Source organism: Enhydra lutris, unplaced genomic scaffold, assembly GCF_002288905.1.
Source record: "Enhydra lutris kenyoni isolate GAN:26980312 unplaced genomic scaffold, ASM228890v2 scaffoldscaffold5, whole genome shotgun sequence".
Lineage (NCBI taxonomy): Eukaryota > Metazoa > Chordata > Mammalia > Carnivora > Mustelidae > Enhydra > Enhydra lutris.
This window is the reverse complement of record NW_019154089.1, coordinates 8,574,334-8,594,888: the sequence shown is the minus strand read 5'-3', so window position 1 is coordinate 8,594,888 and position 20,555 is coordinate 8,574,334. Positions and strand designations below refer to the sequence as shown.

Sequence of the window (20,555 nt, the reverse complement as noted above, 5' to 3'; positions counted from 1 at the left end):
GGGGGGGGGGGGTCAGCCTGGGATTCTCTCTCTTCCTGTCCCTCAGCACCGCTCCCCAACCTGTACTCTCTCATGTGCATGCACACTCTCTAAAATAAATAAACTTTAAAAAAAACAAAAAACAAAAACTAAGGTTCATCTCAAGAACTCTTCGACTTCCTTTTCTCACCTATTTAAAATTTACTCTTCTTACATTTTATATGTTTTGTAAGACAATTTAAATCCTTTGTGTGTAGTAGGGAATAAATCAGATGTAAATAAAACAAACAAAAAACCACAAAAATAGATACAATTTTGGTAGTCATTGCAGATTAACCTCCATGGAGACTACAATTTCACTCACTTTAATAGCAAAGTATTATCATTAAAATTTGAGTTTTTGCCAGTCTAAAAGGAAAGAACTAAAATCTTAGTATAGTTTTCATTTTCATTTCCTTTATTAAAAATGAGAATATGGGGGCGCCTGGGTGGCTCAGTGGGTTAGAGCCTCTGCCTCTGGCTCAGGTCGTGGTCTCAGGGTCCTGGGATTGAGCCCCACCATGGGGCTCTCTGCTCGGCAGGGAGCCTGCTTCCCTCTCTCTCTCCTGCCTGCCTCTCTGCCTACTTGTGATCTCTCTGTCGAATAAATAAATAAAATCTTTTTTAAAAAAATGAGAATATGAATCCTATTAAATGTGTAATGGCCTTCTGTATGTGAACTCTCTGCCCTTGTCCTTCACCCAGTTTTCAAAGTGGTTCTCCTATCTAGATTCTAAGAACTCTTCATATAGAAAGATTACCACTTGGGGCTGATACACTGTAAAAACATTTTCCCAAGGTATTATTTTAACCTTTCTTTATGGTGGTGTTTTTGTTTCCTTGTTCCTTTGTTTTTGTTTTATTTTGTTTACCACAAGAGTTTGTTAGGGGTTTTATGTTGGATTTTTGTTTGGTTTGACTATCAAATTTACTTTATGGCTCTTGGATTTTAAATCATAACTAGAAAGATCTTCTCGACAAATATAAAGGAACTCATTCATGTTTTCTTATGTAAAGTTGTAGCTTTAGTTTTTTACATTAATATGTCTAATATACTTGAGATTCAAATTTGTCTTTAAATAGTTGTCTAATTACTCAGCACCATTTACTAGTCTTTGTATCTTCATCATACATATATTCCTGTGTAGATGTAGATCTATTTCTGATTCTTTATTTTACTCCTCTTTTCTTTTTATGTGCCAGTAACACACTGTTTTAATTACTGAAATTTCACAGTATTTTTGCAAATCTGGTAGGGCTAGCTTCATCCCCACTGTCCTTTTTCAGTTTTCAACCACTTACTGTTCACTTTCTTCCATTTGAACTCCAGATTCTGCTACCTAGTTCCACATACTGCCCTTTACCAAAAACAAAATAATAAGAGTGCCATTTTTTATTGGGATTGTATTATTTTACAGAGCAACTTTGAAAGAATTGACATTAGGACAGGGAATATTAGCCAAGAATATATTTGCCTTTCCCTTTGAGCAAGTAAGATTTTATGTACTTTTGAAAAAAAAAATTATGTACTTTTGGAGACTTTTAAAGTTCTAAAAACATAGTTTTTTTAAAGGGTCTGCAGAGGCACTTTTTCAAACTGCTGTTTCAAATGGAGTCCTAGCTTTCTTCATATTGTCTAATTGGAAGCTATAAGTATATATGAAGCTTACTGATTCCTGTATATTAACTTAAACACAGGTCCAATTACCTAAAATCCAATGTTCCAAATTTGATGTCATAATTAAGACTCAACAATTAGCACTTGTACAATGCTTCATAGTGTACAAAACTCACACGTTGTAATTTGTGTTCATTTTTTCAAAGTTATATGAATTTGCTGACATACTTGTGTGTAATGAATGAAGGCTGAAGCATGAAAATGATCATATAACTTCACTGAGAACTCATGAAATAGCATTACATTATCATGAAAACAAAAACAATGTCCAGGATAAGGATTGTATTAGGTGATCAAATCACACAGTACACATTTGACTAACATCATTGTTCAAAGAAACGACATCTCAATAATTTTTACATTTCAGCTATAAAATGAATAAGGTCTCAGGATTGAATGTAAAAAAATAAAAAATACATTTTTACAAACAAGGGAAGTTACTTTATTAAAATCACCGAATGTATTCAATTTAATCAGGTTTTACAGTTCAGCATTTTTCATTAAATATAATAGAGCTGGAATATACATGCTCTGAAAAGCTATACAGTGATCAATTTTATTTTTAGCATTATAGGACAATATTCAGACACGCAAAGTACTTTCTTCTTAAGTTCAATTAGCCAACATACATTATTAGTTTTTGATGTAGTGTTCAATGATTCATTAGTTGTACGTAATACCCAGTAATTTCTGACACAAAATCTAAGCATTCATGTAATTCACCAGTCATAGAACTTAAAATGTAAAACACAGAGCTTCTCATTTCATCTCCAAACCCATTAAATATACTCTAAATATACAGTATTTTCGTTGCATGGAAATACAGAAATGATCTCTTTACCCTTGTAAGGTACTATCATGCTCTTTGTAGAGAATTCTTTGGTTCAACAGAACCCAGATTATGAATCAGTATGCCACGGTGAAAATACTACCGACCTTCCCCCTCCCATCCCAGATTTTAAAATACTCAATAAAGTGAATTATTATCATCTATCATCTTTATAAAGAAAATTATCTGTCATTTGTCTTATTTAACGAGATCTCATTAAGTATTTTTACAATGGTCATTTCTTAATGCTGAAGTACCTTGAAATGAAATATACTTTCAAATAAAAATTATTTTTGAACATATTCCTAAAATTCAGATTCAGGCTACTATTAAACTTCCTAAGAAACTTACAGCTGTTTTCAAATTAGAAAATGTTAATTTCTTTTTGGTAAGGGGAACAGAGTGAAACCATTTGCTATGACTTATTATAAACCTTAGTTCTCCATTTATAATTTATGATATTACTTTCTCAACTTTAGGATAAAACTTTTCTCAATAAAATTTTTGGTGAAATACATGGCCAAATTCGTATTTATAATCCTTATTTTCTCTGGTAAGATTATTTTAAACTAAGAGCAAGGACACAAAAATGACTTCAATATTTATCATATCAAAATAGAATGTTGCTCTGCAAAGACAAAGGTGAAATGATTTACCTTTATCCAATAAACTGCTAATGTCTAAACTATCTTATTATGCACAGACTCAAAATATTGTGTAAAAAGTAAAAAAATTATCATTTACATCACACGGTCCTTCTTTGCCTATACAGAACCCACATGATCTGATTTTCCAAGGGTATTGTAATAGTAAAGGAGATTTTAAAAAATCACTTACAGATTCAGACAGCTTACAATTTGGAAGAAACATGAGTATTCGATGCGATTCATTGTGTTCAAAAGGAATATATGAAATCTTCATAGAAGTATTTACAGGATTTTGATAATAAACTTCCTAACTGAAACTGATGAAAGTATGTCCACCTTAGTTTTCTGAACTGCACAGTGCCACATGCTGAGGCACTGTGGAGTTTAGAAAACTAAGGTGAGTAACAGATAAATTTTTTACTTTTTTTTTCCAATCTAATAATGAAAGCACATAAAAAACACCTATGCTATAGAAGTCTATGAAAGACTATGAACCAAGGATTATGAGAATTCTGATACAGGAGAAAAGGAATAGAAGAATCAAAAAGGATTCCTAAAATTCTGATAAAATGAACCTTGAAAGCAGATAAATCTTCATCTAGGGAGATGGCACACAAGGATGAGGACATATAAAAAAGTTAGACTGGAGGTATTCAATACTGTTTGATTTCTAGTTACCAATGAATCTAGAGAACATTTTTTGTTTTAAGATTTTATTTTATTTTTTTGTCAGAGAGAGACACAGAGAGAGAGGGAACAGAAGCAGGGAGCCTGACATGTGGCTTGATCCTAGGACCCCAGAATCATGATTCCCAAGCTGAAGGCAGATGCTTAATGACTGAGCCACCTAGGTGCCCCTAGAGAACAATTCTTTAAAAAAAGTAGTAGACTTACAGGAAAATTTCAGAGGACTGAGGAATGAGTGGGTGATACGAGATTAGAGCCAGAAGACAGATTAATACTGAAACACAGAGAGAGAGAGAAGAGACTAAGAGACATGGAGAAGACCAAGCAGAGACATTAAGGAGAGAACAAGAGACAGAACAGTCAGATAGCCTGAGAGATAGTGAAGCACTCAGACTGAAAGATAACAACAGATGCTGAGAAGGAAGAGTGAGCAGAACAGAGTCAGAGACAGAAAAAGACAAAAGAACACATATAAGAAAGAGAAAGTAAAAGTATAATCACTTTGTTGGTGTTGGGTAAAGAGGCTGTGTGAAGGTCTATAGACAAAGATAAAAAAAGCTAACTGAGAGGGAAAAAGGAAGACATCAGCAAGAGAGAAGACCAATGAGACTAACGAAGCATCATTCCAGAAAAGGTGGGGAGGAAGGGTTCAAGAAATAATATGAGTCAATACTCACAAGGTTGTTTAAAACAAAAAGTAAGAATGCTTAGGGCGCCTGGGTGGCTCAGTGGGTTATGCATCTGCCTTTGGCTAAGGTCATGACCTCAAGGTCCTGGAATTGAGCCCCAAATCAGGCTCCCTGCTCAGTGGGGAGTCTGTTTCTCCCTCTCCCTTGCCCATCCCCTCTGCTTATGTTCTCTTTCTCTTTCACACAATCTCTTAAATAAAAAAGTAAGAATGCTGAAAAAACATACAATAAATAAACATTAATCAAGGTAAATAATAAAGGAAAGGTCAGATGCTGCAATTCAATGGAACACTACCAAGCAAAGAAAAACCTCGATAAATATTTTTTTTAAAAAAGCAGTATTTATCAATCAATATCAACCTCAGCTTCAGTGTAGTTCTGCTGAGCTATCATCAGTCTAAACTCAAAGAAAATATGCTCATTACATTTGTAGCCTTAGATTTCAACTGTCTACTTAACCATCCACAATTCTGTGATTGTGTGGCTACTTCATCATTCAGCTAATCAAAGTTAAGTGCTGTATTCAGCAAACACTTCCTTCTTCCTTATCCCCCAAATCCAGCCATTCTTCATATAGCAGCAAAAGTGGTTTTTCCCCGTCTCTTTAAAACTGAGATATATATTAGTTTCAGGATTACAACATAATGATTTGATGTTTTTATATGCTGCAAAATGACCTCCATAATAAATCTAGTTAACATCTATCACTATAGTTACATATTTTTTCTTGTGATAACTTTTACTCTTTCTGCAACTTTCAAATATACAATATAGCATTTTAAATTATAATCACCATTCTGTACATTACATCCCCATGACTTATTTTAAAACTGAGAGTTTGTACCTTTTGACACATTTCACCTATTTTGCTCACTTTCCACCCTCTCCCTCTGGCAACATAGCTATGACTTTTATTGTTTTTGGATTCCACATATAAGTCATATCACTAAGTATTTTTTTTTCTATGAGTTATTTCACTTAGCATAATGCCTTCAAGGTTTATCCATGTTGTTACAAATGGCAAGAGTTCCTTCCTTTTTATGGCTGAAGACTTCTCGATTGTATATACACACACATTTTCTTTATCCATTCATCCACTGATGGAACTGGTTGCTTTCATGTCTTGACTATTGTAAATAATGCTGCAATAAACATGGGGGTGCATTTATCTTTTCAAATGTTTTCATTTTCTGTGGATAAATATCTGAAAATGGAACTGCTGGATCACACGGTAGTTCTATTTTTAATTTTTGAAGATCCCCCATACTGTTTTCCATAGTGACTGCATAAATTTACATTCCCAAAAACCAGGCACAAGGATTCCTTTTCACTACACCCTCAACAACACTTGTTATTTCTTGTCTTTTTAATAACAGCCATTCTGACAGGTGTGTGGTGATATCTCATTGTGGTTTTGATTGGCATTTCCCTGATGACTGGTGATGTTGAGCATTTTTTCATGTACTATTGGCCACTCATATTCTTTTTTGGAAAAATGTCTATACAAATCTTCTGTCCATTTTTTTAAAGATTTTATTTATTTATTTAACAGACAGAGATCACAAGTAGGCAGAGAGGCAGGCAGAGAGAGGGGAGGAAGCAGGCTCCCCCGCTGAGCAGAGCCTGATGTGGGGCTCGACCCCAGGACCCTGGGATCATAACCCGAGCCAAAGACAGAGGCTTAACCCACTAAGCCATCCAGGAGCCCCTGTTCTGTCCATTTTTTAATTGCACTTTTTTGTTTTGTTTTGCTATTGAGTTTTTTAAAATATTTATTTATTTATTTGAGAGAAAGAGAGAAAATGAGAGAGATTATGCACAGGGGCAGAGGCAGAGGGAGAAGCAGACCCCTACTGAGCAGGGACCCTGTGATCATGACCTGAGCCAAAGGCAGCGGCTTAACCAACTGAGCCACCCAAGCACTGCTCCTACTGAGTTCTTTATATTTTTTGGATATTAAACCCTTATTGGATATGTGCTTTATATTATAAACACTTTCTCCCACCAATAGTTACTGCCCATGTTTTCTTCTAGGAATTTTATGCTTTCGGGTCTTATGTTCAAGTCTTTAATTAATTTAGAGTCAGTTTTTGTGTATGGTGTTAAGGCAGTGGTCTAATTTCATTCTTTTATATGTGACTGTCCAGTTTTCCCAACATTTGTTGGAAGAGACTATCCTTTCTCCATTATATAGAATAACTGATCATATATACATGGGTTTATTCCTGGGCTCTCTACCAAACTGATTTTTTGAAATGTAAAAAGATCCCTTCAGTGGCTTCCTTCTGTATTTAGGATATAATCTAAACTTTTAACCCAGAGACCGGTAAGGCTCTAATTCTGACTCCTGCTCTTTCTTTCTCTCTTTCTCTCCAATTACATCTCTAGCTACTTTACATACTACTTACTATCAGTCCAGTCAGACTGGTGTTCTTCTAGTTGTTTCAGTTCACCAAGCTTCTAAGTCACTTTGAAGACTACATATGCAGGTCCTGCTACCAGGAATACTCATCCCCTATTCCATTCTTTCTGTTTCTTCAGACCTCAGCTTGAATTTCACTTCGTCAATGAAAACTTCCTTAATATCCCTTCATCCAAACTGAAGAAAACTGGGCTCCTTCCTATGGAATCTCATAAGCATTCTGTGTGCTTCATTCATAGCATTTAATCATAATTTGGTATTATTTATTGGTGTACTTTTTTGTTCAATGTCTAACTCCCCTAGAAGGGTACCCTATTGTAGGCACCAAGAGGACAGAGACAGCTAAATCTCCAAGTGCCTTGTAACAACACTTTAAGAACATTTTGCTTTTTGATAAAAGAGTGGAAAAAAATATCCAAAGAATGGCTAAGAAATCTAAACAAAGTACCGTCTCCAGAAAACCGAGCAATGTGTTAGTAATTAGAAGGGACATTATAAAACTTGGCAATCAAATTAACTCAAAAATTAGTCGAGTTCCTATTATATACCACTGTAGTGGATGCTGAGGATGCAGTTACAAACAAGTCTATGCCCAATAAATTGAAATTGTTTAAGAACACAAAACCTCAAATATAAAGTCCTACTAAAGTCTCAAAAAATAAATACTTGTTGGCTTTAACAGACAATTCTATTGGTGGGACCAGCCCAAAGTATTCTGTTTTCAATTGTTTACCAAAATGTTAGTGAAAATTATTAATTTAGTGAAAGGGAGAAATCACTATTCCAAGCTTCAATTTCCAGATTAGAGATCTAGGGGAATGAGTCTTTATGCCAGAAAATTTAATAACAGTAGCAGCAGCAAAGATAATGACAGTCACATGGGTTTTTGTGAAAGTTAGTAAAGGGAAACCTAAATAAAATGGAGTCTGGAGGTTCTGCAGCGGTTAGCTCTCATGCCCTACCACTCGCAGTTAATAGCAGACCCAAGAGGAAGAGACGGACTTGACCTTACAAGGACTTGACCTTGCATGTAGATACTACTCTACTAGTTCGGCCGAGGAACAGATGCTTTTTTATTCCCCCCATGTACCCTTGCCTTCAGGAGCTCTACCAATGAGAAGCCATGACACTTCAAATCCTCAGTTTACCCCAATGAACTTTTAGTTCCTACCAGCCTACCCAATTTACCCGTTTTCTCCTTTAAAAAAGCACATCTCTCCTTTGTTCTTTCTTTCTGACTTGTGTATGGTTTTGTTTTGCCTTACCTTGTCTGTCCAGGACTGTAGGTTTTTTAATTCCCAAATAAACCCATCTTTGGCTGGCAAAATAACTGGCATGTCTATTTTTAAGGTTAACATTTCCTTGGACAACCAAGTTAATGTCCATGTACTACTGCTAAACTAGTCGTAATATATTTCAAAATAGGACACTGAGAGTTAACAAAATAGAGGCTCTTTTTACACTGTAGAGCCGGGGGGACTAAGGGCAAGAGATTTAACTTGCTTCACTCCTTCAGACAAATAATTTCATCTCTCCGGGTCACACTTTCCACAACTTTAAGATCAGAGGTTTGGACCATATCCTCTGTAAGAATTCCTGGACCTCTAGTAGTATCTCACAACACAATTATGTGGGAAAATAAACATGAAACTAAAATGCTCCCTGGTGCTAGAAAGGTAATAAATAAAGCAAGTATTTTTCCTTTAAGAAATATTCAAAATCAAGGCTCTAAATTTTACAAACATGATAAAGATGTTTTGTACTGAACAAAAGTGCCGTAATTGAAATTTTACTCATTCTTTCTTGCATTAAAATATCTGACATTAAATTTCAACCAGTCAATAATGATGCTCACCGATACTGATATGTCCTCGTTTTTTCTCTTAACACTGGAGTCAAACAAGACATTTCTTCCCCGTCTTTCACAGTCTTGATATACAATCAGTCGAATTTGACTTGGATCAAACTCTGGCAAAGGCCAACTTTAAAGAAAAATAAAGGCCCATTAGTTACTCTAGTAAATATTCTACATAAATTCCTAGAAATAAAACCTAATAAAATAAAACCCTAAGTTGTATTATTACTAAAGAATATACGGAAGTACTTGTTATAAATTATCATCATTTAGGACTAAAAACTCATATAGCAATGACATTCTATGAGACTGATTATGAGTAGCAATGACATTCTAAATTAAAAAGTAAAAATAAAAATTGTAGCAAGTGTATACAATATAGTCAACCCATTTGAATCTAAAAATGGTTAACCTAATAAAAATATGTGACTATATTTAATACAATGAAAATACACATTGCTTCATGGCATGAACCCAGATGGCATAATATTAATCCATATTTTTAGAGAGTTTTGATTCTTTATATAGAAACATAAAAAAGAAACAGCTTTCAGATTAAATAATAGCAGCTAAAGTATTTATAAAACAAAAACAAGTTAAAAAAAAAAGTGATGAGGGGCGCCTGGGTGGCTCAGTGGGTTAAAGCCTCTGCCTTCAGCTCAGGTCATGGTCCCAGGGTCCTGGGATCAAGCCCCGCATCGGGCTCTGCTCAGCAGGGAGCCTGCTTCCTCCTCTCTCTGCCTGCCTCTCAGCCTACTTGTGATCTCTGTCTGTCAAATAAATAAATAAAATCTTAAAAAAAAAAAAGTGATGAATGACTAAATGCAGTGGAAATTCTCACATAAAGCTGGTGTGAGTAAAAACTGGCTCACTCTTCTTAGAGAATAGTTTTTTAAATCTCTATAATAAATAGACAAAATCTAATATAACTGATTTTTAAGTTGTATTTTTAATATATTTTAATTATATATTAATATATTAAATATTAATTAATTATATAATTAATATGATTATATGATTAATTATATAATCAATATAATTATATTGATTAATATAATTAATGTAATATTTTAAGTTATCCATTCCATTCCATTGTATCAGAATCTTCACAGAAGTACTGTTACTGTTACGGAAATATTACAAATGGTTCATCAACAGTAGAATGGATAAACATGGTATATTCAGACTACAAATATATATATTCAGACGTAACAAATACAATGAATGAACTTCAACTATACACAAAAATGCAGACTGACCCTGACCAAAAGAAATCTGACAATGACATACTCTCACATACACAAGACACATACGCACCCAGAGTTACTATATTTTTCCACTTATACAAAGGTTTAAATCAGGTAAAGTTTAAGGCTGAGATACATATTTAGTTTTTAAAGCTGTAAGGAAAACAAAGGAAGTGATGCTTTCAAAAGTGTGAAGAGTGGTTACCTCTCAGGATAATGCTGGGAGTGATGACGGCATAATCAAGAAAGAACACAGCAGGTAGACCAGGGCACTGACTATGTACTATTTTTAGCCTGGACAATACTTACCTCAATACTCACTTTGGAGGTCAAAACAAGCCACTGAATTTGTTTTATGTATTTTTACATAGGCATTCTTTGTCACAATCAAAAAAAATTAATGAAGTGACTAATTAATTAGTCATTAATTAATAAAGATGAATAAAGATCAGGGAGAGAAAGAGAAAACAAAGAACTGTATGGTGGAGACACTAACCCAGTGAGCTGAGCACACTACAACTGATGGAACAGGTGTTAACAAATAGGAGAACAGCCATTTCAGGGACTCTTTGCTGTTAGTTATGTCAGGCTAAATGGTCAATTACTCACAATCCATCAGTTACAACTCTTGATTGGGTTCCTTCACCTCCTTAAGAGAATCTTTTTTTTTTTAAAGATTTTATTTATTTAGGGGCGCCTGGGTGGCTCAGTGGGTTAAGCCGCTGCCTTCGGCTCAGGTCATGATCTCAGGGTCCTGGGATAGAGCCCCGCATCGGGCTCTCTGCTCAGCAGGGAGCCTGCTTCCTCCTCTCTCTCTACCTGCCTCTCTGCCTGCTTGTGATCTCTCTCTGTCAAATAAAAAAATAAAATCTTTAAAAAAAAAAAAAAAAGATTTTATTTATTTATTTGACAGAGAGAGAGATCATAAGTAGGCAGAGAAGCAGGCAGAGAGAGAGGGGAAAGCATACTCCCCGTGGAGCAGAGAGCCTGATATGGGCCTCGATCCCAGGACCCTGAGACAATGACCTGAGCCGAAGGCAGTGGCTTAACCCATTGAGCCACCCAGACGCCCCTCCTTAAGAGAATCTTAACCTTAACTTCATCAATGCATCGTTAAGTGACCCTAATTCACAACATAAAACATCTTCATCCAAATTCTTGACAGTAATTAGAATTTTAGTTTTCTCCTGTCTAATCCTTAGTAAATGTCTGTCAGGAAGTGATTTACTAAACTGTAGCTAGCTGTTGTGTGAAGGAAACTATAAAAGAACACACCAATAGAAAATGAAAATCAAAGAGGTCTTAAGGAAACTAGAAAGAAGAGCATTTTAGAGAGGAAGAAATACCATGGCAGTCACTGAAAGCATCCACTAGCTTCAATGATTTCAAAGAAATCATTGGTGACCATGGCAAGGACACTTCTAAGGAATAGAAAGTACAATGGGTCAGACTGCAGAAGAAAGAGAAAAATAGTGAATTTAAGACAAGTGTCAAGAAAGAAAGAAAGAAAAGGAATCATGGAATGACAGCTATTTTGCTATTAAAAAGGACCACCTGAACATATTTACATAACGATGACAAAGATTATGAAGGGGAAGGGAGATGGTGACTGACAAAGCACAGGCTCTGAAGAAGCGGAATTGAATAGGTATAAAGTACAGGTGAAAGGATGAATTTCAAAGAGAAGAAAGGATAATTCCCGCGCTAGGATGAAAAGAGGCAAAGAAGGAAACGGATACAGAAAGAACTGTAGATATTAAGGTAAAATGCTAAGAAAATTCATGCTAAGAGCTCTATTTTCTTTGGAAAGTAGATGAAGAGAAATAAAGGCTGTGAAATGTGGGAAAGCAGAGTGAAAATGAGAACAGTGATATGGGGAAAATATATATACACTGACTAGGAAACATAAGGTTTCTTGGCAATGCTGGAAGTCTACATGTTTAAGACTACGAATATGTACCAGCCAAAACTATACAGTTGGGTCATTTTCTCTAGCAAACACTCCTCTTCAATTTGGATGAGACAGAGCCAATGTAAGGAGTTTGATAGGGAGATAAGACAAAAGCAAAGGGGAGCCTTGGAAATAGAGCAAAAGACAAAAATATAGGTGGAACAAAGGACAGGAGAATCTACACTATTCAGGTAAGAGAGTGAGGAGGGGGAAGCTAACAGATGGGAAGACAATGGGGGGGGGTGTCAAAGTGCTGAAATAACCTCAAGAGCTATAGTGGGGAGGCAGAGAAGTAAGATTTTATTTAGAGGCAGAATAGTTCCCTCTTTCATTAATTCAATAGAGATAGTGCCTACACCATGTACCAAGTACTGGTTAGGGCGAGGTAAGTAAGAACCTGCTTTGGAAGCAAGAAACAGTAGTACTAAAGTAAAGAAACAGACAGACATGATAATTTCAGGTAAGCAGCTGATGAAATAAAGAAACCGAAATAGGGAATCAATGAGCTGTGACAGATGTGGTAGTTAAGAGGATGGTGGGGCGCCTGGGTGGCTCAGCGGGTTAAGCCTCTGCCTTCGGCTCGGGTCATGATCTCAGGGTCCTGGGATCGAGCCCCACATCGGGCTCTCTGCTCAGCAGAGAGCCTGTTTCCCCCTCTCTCTCTGCCTGCCTCTCTGCCTACTTGTGACCTCTCTCTCTCTCTGTGTCAAATAAATAAATAAATAAATCTTAAAAAAAAAAAAAAGAGGATGGTGTGTGAGTCAGCAAGGTATACTCAATTTTGTAAGTGACTACACAGGCAAAATTTTCTGAAAAAAAGGAAAACTTAGGCTTTGCTGGATGTGAGGTATTCCAAAAGACCTTGAATAAGTAGTGGCCACCATCTCATTTATCCAACCCCCTGGGATCGCCATGACACACAAAGAGTAACAGCTAAATTCCTTTGTACAGATGCAGAAATATTCATAATCTAGCCCTAATCTACCCTCCCAGACTTACTTCACCTTACTCGTAATATCAACATAGTCATCTTCTCAAAGGTGCAAAGACATACCAATTCCACAGTTCCACGCCCTTGTGCAAGCTACTACTTCTACCTGAAATACCCTCAATCACCTTGGCAAAACTCCCATTCATTTTTAAAGATCTAGTTTAAATCTCATCTCCACGGAAGGCTTTACTAATTCTTCCAGCAGTTAGTTGCTGACTTCTGAGATTACACTTACTTTAGGTTATAAATCTAATAGTAATTTTCACACTGTACTTTATCTGTTTACACGCAGTTTCCTCCACTAGAAAGAAAAGCTCCCTATAGCCAAAGTTCACTCATCTTTGAATTCCTAGATCTGAGCACATTAAATAAGTAAAACTACATAAACCCAAATAAAGGTTAACACTATAGGAATGAAATAATTATTTTATGAGTACATAAATTGAATTATCATAGTCCACAATCGGAAAAAAAAAAAACCAACAACTTTCTTTAAAAAGCTAAAATAAGGGGTGCCTGGGTGGCTCAGTGAGTTAAGCCTCTGCCATCAGTTCAGGTCATGATCCCAGGGTCCTGGGATCGAGCCCCGCATCGGGCTCTCTGCCCCACAGGGAGCCTGCCTCCACCTCTCTCTCTCTCTGCCTGCCTCTCTGCCTACTTGTGATCTCTGTCAAATAAATAAATAAATAACCTTTAAAAAAAAAAAAAAAGCTAAAATAAAAAGGCATGTCCATCAACTGAAGAATAAATTTTAAGAAGTGGTATAAAAATGTTATAAAGCCATAAAATGAATATTATATGACTATGAAAAGGATATAAACTACAGTATGGATGAACCCTGACAACGTAACACTAAGTGAAAAAAGCCAGACACAAAAGACCGCATTACCACATGACCCCATTTATATATCTATCCAAAATTAACAAATTCACTGTAACAGAAAGTAAATTAGTGGCTGCTCAAGAGGGGAAGGGGGAGTAGAGAGAGCATTTACAGCAATATTAATGGGCTTTCTTTTAGGGGTCATAAAATGCTCTGGAATTAGGTTGTGGTGATGGTTATACAATTTTGTGACTATACTGAAAAACCACTAAATTGCACACTTTAAAAGGGTAAATTTTATAGTAGGGGAAATACATCTCAACAATAATAAAAGTTAGGACACTTTTCTCCCAAACTTACAAGTATTCTCTGTTAATTCAAAATAAGACTGTATGTAAATGCTAAATTATAAAGCTTCTACAAATTAATGTAGAAATCTCTGCAACCTTGTGGTACACAAAGATTTCTTAAACAAGACCCAAGTTACCAAATATGAAAGAAAAAACTGATACATTTGACTACATCAAGATTTAAAACCTGTATATCAAAAGAGATAGTTTAAAAAAAAAAAAAGGCCAGCCATAAACTGGAAGAAATTATTTGAAATGTGGATAACTGATAAGAGGATTTGTAAACAGCCTGTACAGAGAACTCCTACAAGGCAATAAAAGAATACAATTTTAAAATGGGATTAAAAGACTGCAGCATTCCACATAAGGATATATGTGAATGATGAATGAATGAAAGCACATGGAAAAGATGCTATCACTATCTGTCATTAGAGAAATGCAAATTAAAATGCTCCCACAACCACTAAAATAACTAAAATTAAAAGAATACACCAGTTGATGGTAAAAATATGAAGCACTTGGAATTCTCATATATTGTTGGTAGGAGTTTGAACGGAATATAACCATACTATAAAATTATCTGGCAGCTATGGCCCAGCAATTATTCTCATAAGGGATTTCATAACAGAAATAAAAATATATGTTTACAGAAATGTCCTCTCCAGCTTTATTCACAATAGAAAAAAAAAAATGGGATGAGCTTAAATGACCATTAATGGGAGAATGGATAAACAATACTATATACACTCCTACAATGAAATACACCTCAAAAATAACAAGGAATGAACCACTGAAAACACAGTAACAAAGATGAACTCTAAAATACTGTTGAGTGAGAAAATCCACACACAAAAGCATACATACTGGTAATTTCATGTATATGTAGTTCTAGAACAGGTAAAATTCATGCAGGCTGATAGAAATCAAAACAGTGGTTGGCCAGAGGTGGAGGATGAGGGGAATGGATTAGAAAAGTATATGAAGGAACTCTGTGGAGTAAATGAAATATTCTAGATCTTCATTGAGGTTCCAGTGAAACAGGTGTATGTATACATTTTTCAAAATTCATCAAATTGTACACTTAGGGTTGTGCATTTTATGTGAATTGTTCTTCAACGTTTAAAAAGGAGAGAATTAAAAAATAATACAAATAAATTTAAAAATTAAAAAGGAGAAGACTATAGGAAAAAAATAACACTATATGTAACCAAACTATGTATTTACATTACAGACATCTCATTTAAACAGAGATATTAAACATTTACCACATTCAAAGCACAATGCCAACTGCTGGGAATATTTCTGTTATCACATTCTTTATCTATATATTCTTTTGCTGACTTCAAAGCATTTATTCAGGGGTGCTTGGGCAGCTCAGTTGTTAAGCATTTGCCTTCGACTCGGGTCATAATCCCAGGGTCCTGGAATCGAGCCCCGCGTCAGGCTCCCTGCTCGGCAGGAAGCCTGCTTCTCCCTCTCCCACTCCCCCTGCTTGTGTCCCCTCTCTCGCTGTGTCTCTGTCAAATAAATAAAAAAAGTCTTAAAAAAAAAAAAAAGCATTTATTCAGCATGAAAACAAGACTACAATGAGAAGACTGAATCTAACAGAAAAATAATCAATTTATTAATGTGTTACTGTCTATGACCAAGGCACACTTACAATCTAGACAGGAGGTTTGCATAGGGAGTTTGGTGAGGACTCACTAAAGAGTAATAATAAATGATACGGGGGCACCTGGGTGGCTCAGTGGGTTAAAGCCTCTGCCTTCGGCTCAGGTCATGATCCCAGGGTCCTGGGTTTGAGTCCTGCATGCACTCCCCCTGCTCTGCAGGGAACCTGCTTCTTCTTCTTCCACTCCCCCTGCTTGTGTTCCTTCTCTTGCTATCTCTCTCTCTGTCACATAAATAAATAAAATCTTTAAAAATAAAATAAACTGAACCAAAGAACAGCAGTGAAGACAGAAAGAAAGTGACAGAGCAAGGTATTATTTAGGAGACAGAGAGAGGACCTGAGAGACTGTAGATGGGGAATGAGGGAAGACGATGGCTGACTCTCACATTTCCAATCTCATGAAAATAAATACCATTAACCAATGTGGAGAATACAGGGGGAAAGCAAATTTGAGATAAGGGCATTAACAGACTGAGTTGAAGGGGCCTGAAACACAGCATCAGAAAAGGTGAAAAAGACTGTTGAAAAAATGTTCTGGAGGATAGGGGAAAAAACTAAGAGTAGAGTTATAGACACAGTTATTGACACATAGTTGGCAGTAATATCATTTAGGGAGAACATATTAATTGAAGAGAGAAAAGAAAGACCAATAAACTAGAATTTTAGGACACAGCAATATTTTAAGGACAGAGAGAAAAGAAGCAGAGAAACCAGGGAAGGTAAGTAAAGACAGACCACTAGAAAGAAAAGAGAAAACCCTTGGTAAAATGTTATTTCAAAAGTTAAGGAAGACTTAAAAAAAAAAAAAAAAAGCCAAAGAAAGGAATACTGTGCGCAGTGTCAAAGGCCAAAATTTATATAGACTAAAAGTGTCCAGAGGATCTGGCAATCTGGGAAACCTCGGTACTCTTGCAAGAACCATTTCAGGAGAGAGGTAGGATGGGGGTAGTCACATAGCAATGGCAAAGGCATGAAAGGAAAAGAGCTGACAGAGTAAAGTAGTGCTATTTGGAAAGGTTTCCCTGTGAAATGGGGAGATAAAGGGATAATGTGACCATATAATTCACCAATTAAATTGCAGAGTTCTGCAAGTAAAGGGGGACCTTAAACACACAGGAGTAACTGAGATTTTCTTGGGCAACCAAGGTCTATGGTCACTCCAGACACGCAGAAGAAGCTACAAGAGGCATTTTCTTCAAGGAAAAAGAAAAACATATACAGACAGAAATACACAGATACATCTTCATACATATTTATATATATATTCTTTCATTTTATCTACCTATCTATCCAAAAAGGGTACTTAAATGTATGTATTTCTAAACTGATGGGAAAGTATCAGAGAAACAGTCTAAAAGCAACCAGAGACAATTGTTGGACTAAGATCCCAGACAAGTTGGGACACAGTACCCTGGGTAAGGTTAATGAACTATGAAATGCACTTGCTGAGGCAGGAAAAAGAGGATCTACAAATGAAAACTACTGCAGATTTTCTCTACTACTGCAGGTTCTCAGGTTGGAGAGAAGAAACAGCATTTACACTTGATCATTTGTGTTTTTTATGAAAACTAGAAATCATCCATGTACCTAAGAATATATGAAATGTGTGGCCTGAACTCAGGTATAGGTTGTGAGAGATAAAGTTCTGATAAAGTCATCGAAGAAAATGTGGAAAAGTGCTAACCTAAGGAAAGCATAAGCCAAAGTACTCTCAAGACAGCTAAGCTGAAACTCATAAATCTGTGATAGGACTAATTTTCTATCCTATCACAAGGGAGCGTAGGCATAGAAGAGGCAAAAGTAGACAGTGTATTTAAATTTTCTGAGTAGCTGCAATGGAAAAACAGGGGCAAGGCTATTAAGAGTGATACACAGAAAGGAGGTCTGGACATATTAGCACAGGACACATGGTCAGGATGGAGGTGATAGGAAAAAAGGAAGAGGAAAAACAAACAAACAATAGTCTTAATGAAGCTAGAGAGTAAGCTTATATGAAAGATCAAAGGATATGAAGTTGTGGTCAAAATGGGAGGCTCCCAGAAAGAGAAGAGAGTCAGCTCATTGCTCATTGTTAGGCTCAAGGTCTAGTCAAGAACAGATCAAGGTAGAGAGCAAGAAAATGTACTGTGAAGCCAGGTTAGATATGTGGGTTGCACAAGAGAATGGTACAAGCAATCTGGAAGGAAACACTATCACCTAAGTGTCAAAAGTTCTTGGAGAACACTAGGGAGCCATCTGGTAGAAGGTCAGCAGTGGATGCCAACAACAAAATAGAGCAAAGTGTGGTTCTATGGCAAAGGCCTCGGAAGAGGTTTTCATAAGAGGACAAGAACAGTTTCCAAGCAACAGTAGGGGCCAACTTTCTACAGCCAGTGTTGCGAAGTGTGTGAAAAAAGCATCCTGTCCTGAAAGGGCAAAAGGAGGAATTATGGCCTGTGAAGGCAAAAAGGTGGAGAAATTGTGAAGAAAGTGAAAACATAAGGAAGGAATTCTGAATGGTGCACAGAAAAGGCAGCACAGACATTATTAGATGAGGGAGGCAAAGTTGGAGACATGAAGAAGGCTCAAGACCTGCAGGCCTCAGACTGTGGGATATGCCTTAATAAGAACAGAGACAGAAATAACACAGTTTTATATTTAAATAGAAATGAGTGAAGTTGATTTGGTTTGACAAGAGAAATCCTTACAGTCAGTCACTGTTTAGGAAGGGAACAAGGGAAGAGAAGGGAAGGGAAAGGAAAAGGGAGGGAGGGAGGGTGGGAAGGGAAGGAAAGAAGGGGAAAAGCTAGTCAAAAGTTTTCTGGGAAGAGATCTGTCCTTCTGAAGAGTATGTCCCTGAAATGGAGGGGGTTTTGATTGCCTTTATCTTATGGAAAAGAGTTGTGAATCCTGAAATTTGGAGAAAGGTTAAATTGAAACTGACTAAAGAGATGTTACCAAAAAGTTGCCTGACAAATTACCTCTGTTTGAAATATACTAGGAGGCATGCCTGGGTGGCTTTTGGCCTTTTAAGCTTTGGGCTCAGGTAATTATGTTGGGGTCCTGGGATCCAGCACAGCAGGAAGTCTGCTTGTCCTGCTCCCTCTGCCCCTTCCCCTGCTTTTGTTGTCTGTCTCTCTCCCTCAAATAAATAAAACCTTAAAAAAAAAAAAATAGGAGGAAGAAAGATACCAGGAGAAAATGATATTAAACAACAAGAATAACCCCAAAGTGACTCCTTTAACAGGCAAACAATTTAAAATGGTAATAGTAACCTTAAATTTATTCATTTTTCAAATGAAAGAAATGAAAAACAAAACAAAACAAAACAAAACAAAAAAATGACCTGCCAAGTCACTGTTCTGGTTAGGCTGGCTGGTCGTTCCCCTTCCTTTCACTCATCTCTATCTTCTACTGGTATTCACTGCCACTCATCACTCAAACAGTATGGCATAATCCTTTATTATACCAAAACCTCATCTTCTGATATCTAATCTATCAGGCTTTCTACTTCATCGGGTTGCCTCTTTTTGTCAAAATTTAACTGAAAACATAACTAAGCCAAATCATTAACAGTGGTAAGCACACCATCACCTTTCACAAAAATTATCTATATACTACAGCAAATCTTCCCTTAATATTAAGCTACTGTGTTCAGCTTATTAAACATTAGTATGAAAACTCCTCAGTGAAGAACCAGAACTATTTTAAAACTCTACACAGATGTTATTTATAGTTTATGTCAGCTTATCTGCTCTGCATGTTTTTTTATCTGACACCTTCAAAGAATGCTAATAGAAACTAAACATGCTAGAAAAGATACTTCCCTTAACACACTGACACTGCAGCTCAGAAGACCATGAAAATTCCTATAACACATTACTGGCTGTTAAATTAGGGCTAAATCATGCATTCTCAATGACAGCAAGATGGCTTCCAAAGAGGGTTAAGGGGAAGGAGACAAAACAGTATTAGATATTACAATGGGTATGGCCCTTTGGAGGACCACTACATAAGCAAATAACAGGTATATCTATGGTATTAAAATTTCATTGGATGGGGTGGCAATTAAGGAAAAAAGATGTCTAAAAAAGACTCCTTAGGGGTACGAAAATGTAAAAAAAAAAAAAAAAAAAGTTGAGAAGTGCCAGGCTAAATGCTAGTTTGTATGTCCAAACACTAAAGGACTAGCACACTTAAAGGTAATACCTAAATAATTCACCTTTTTTTTTTCTATTTGATCATTTTTTGTGCCTCAGCAACTGAATTTCATTGACTTGTAGATAAACACCGACAAGTCATTTCTCTTCCTCTACTCCTACTTTCAACTTACCTAGACATTTTCACTTCTACTTAGCATCAAACAGCTTGAGATAACATCTTAGTGTAGAGTATACTTACCAAATATGAAGACTTTAAGTTCATTTATTCAATAATTTCTTGCATGCAATGCCTACACTATGTACCTGCTACTATACTAGTTGTTTCTTCTTGAGCCTTATCCATCAATGTCGTCTCACTGAAATGGAAGCATGAAGGTGATGAAAACTAACACTGGGAAACAATACAAATCTTATGCTCCTGCAAGAAATGGAAAGAGGAGGCAGCCAAGTTTCAAAATTTACATATGCAGAATTAAAGAAATTGTCCCCACCACTAGAAAACATTCTGAGATTGGTTAAAAAAAATTATTGTAGAATAAAGTGAAGAATGAATG

General features: G+C 36.2%; 1 protein-coding gene across 3 annotated transcripts in view; it reads right to left on the bottom strand.

Annotated features, from left to right (window-relative positions):
* The window catches only part of LOC111140883 (folliculin interacting protein 1), a 156,004-nt gene that overhangs the window by 87,140 nt on the left and 48,309 nt on the right, over positions 1-20,555 (bottom strand). For all 3 annotated transcript variants that reach the window (XM_022493127.1, XM_022493128.1, XM_022493129.1), the window contains exon 2: positions 8,826-8,952. In XM_022493127.1, coding sequence (XP_022348835.1) covers positions 8,826-8,952 — 127 coding nt within the window. The remainder of the gene's footprint in view (positions 1-8,825; positions 8,953-20,555) is intronic.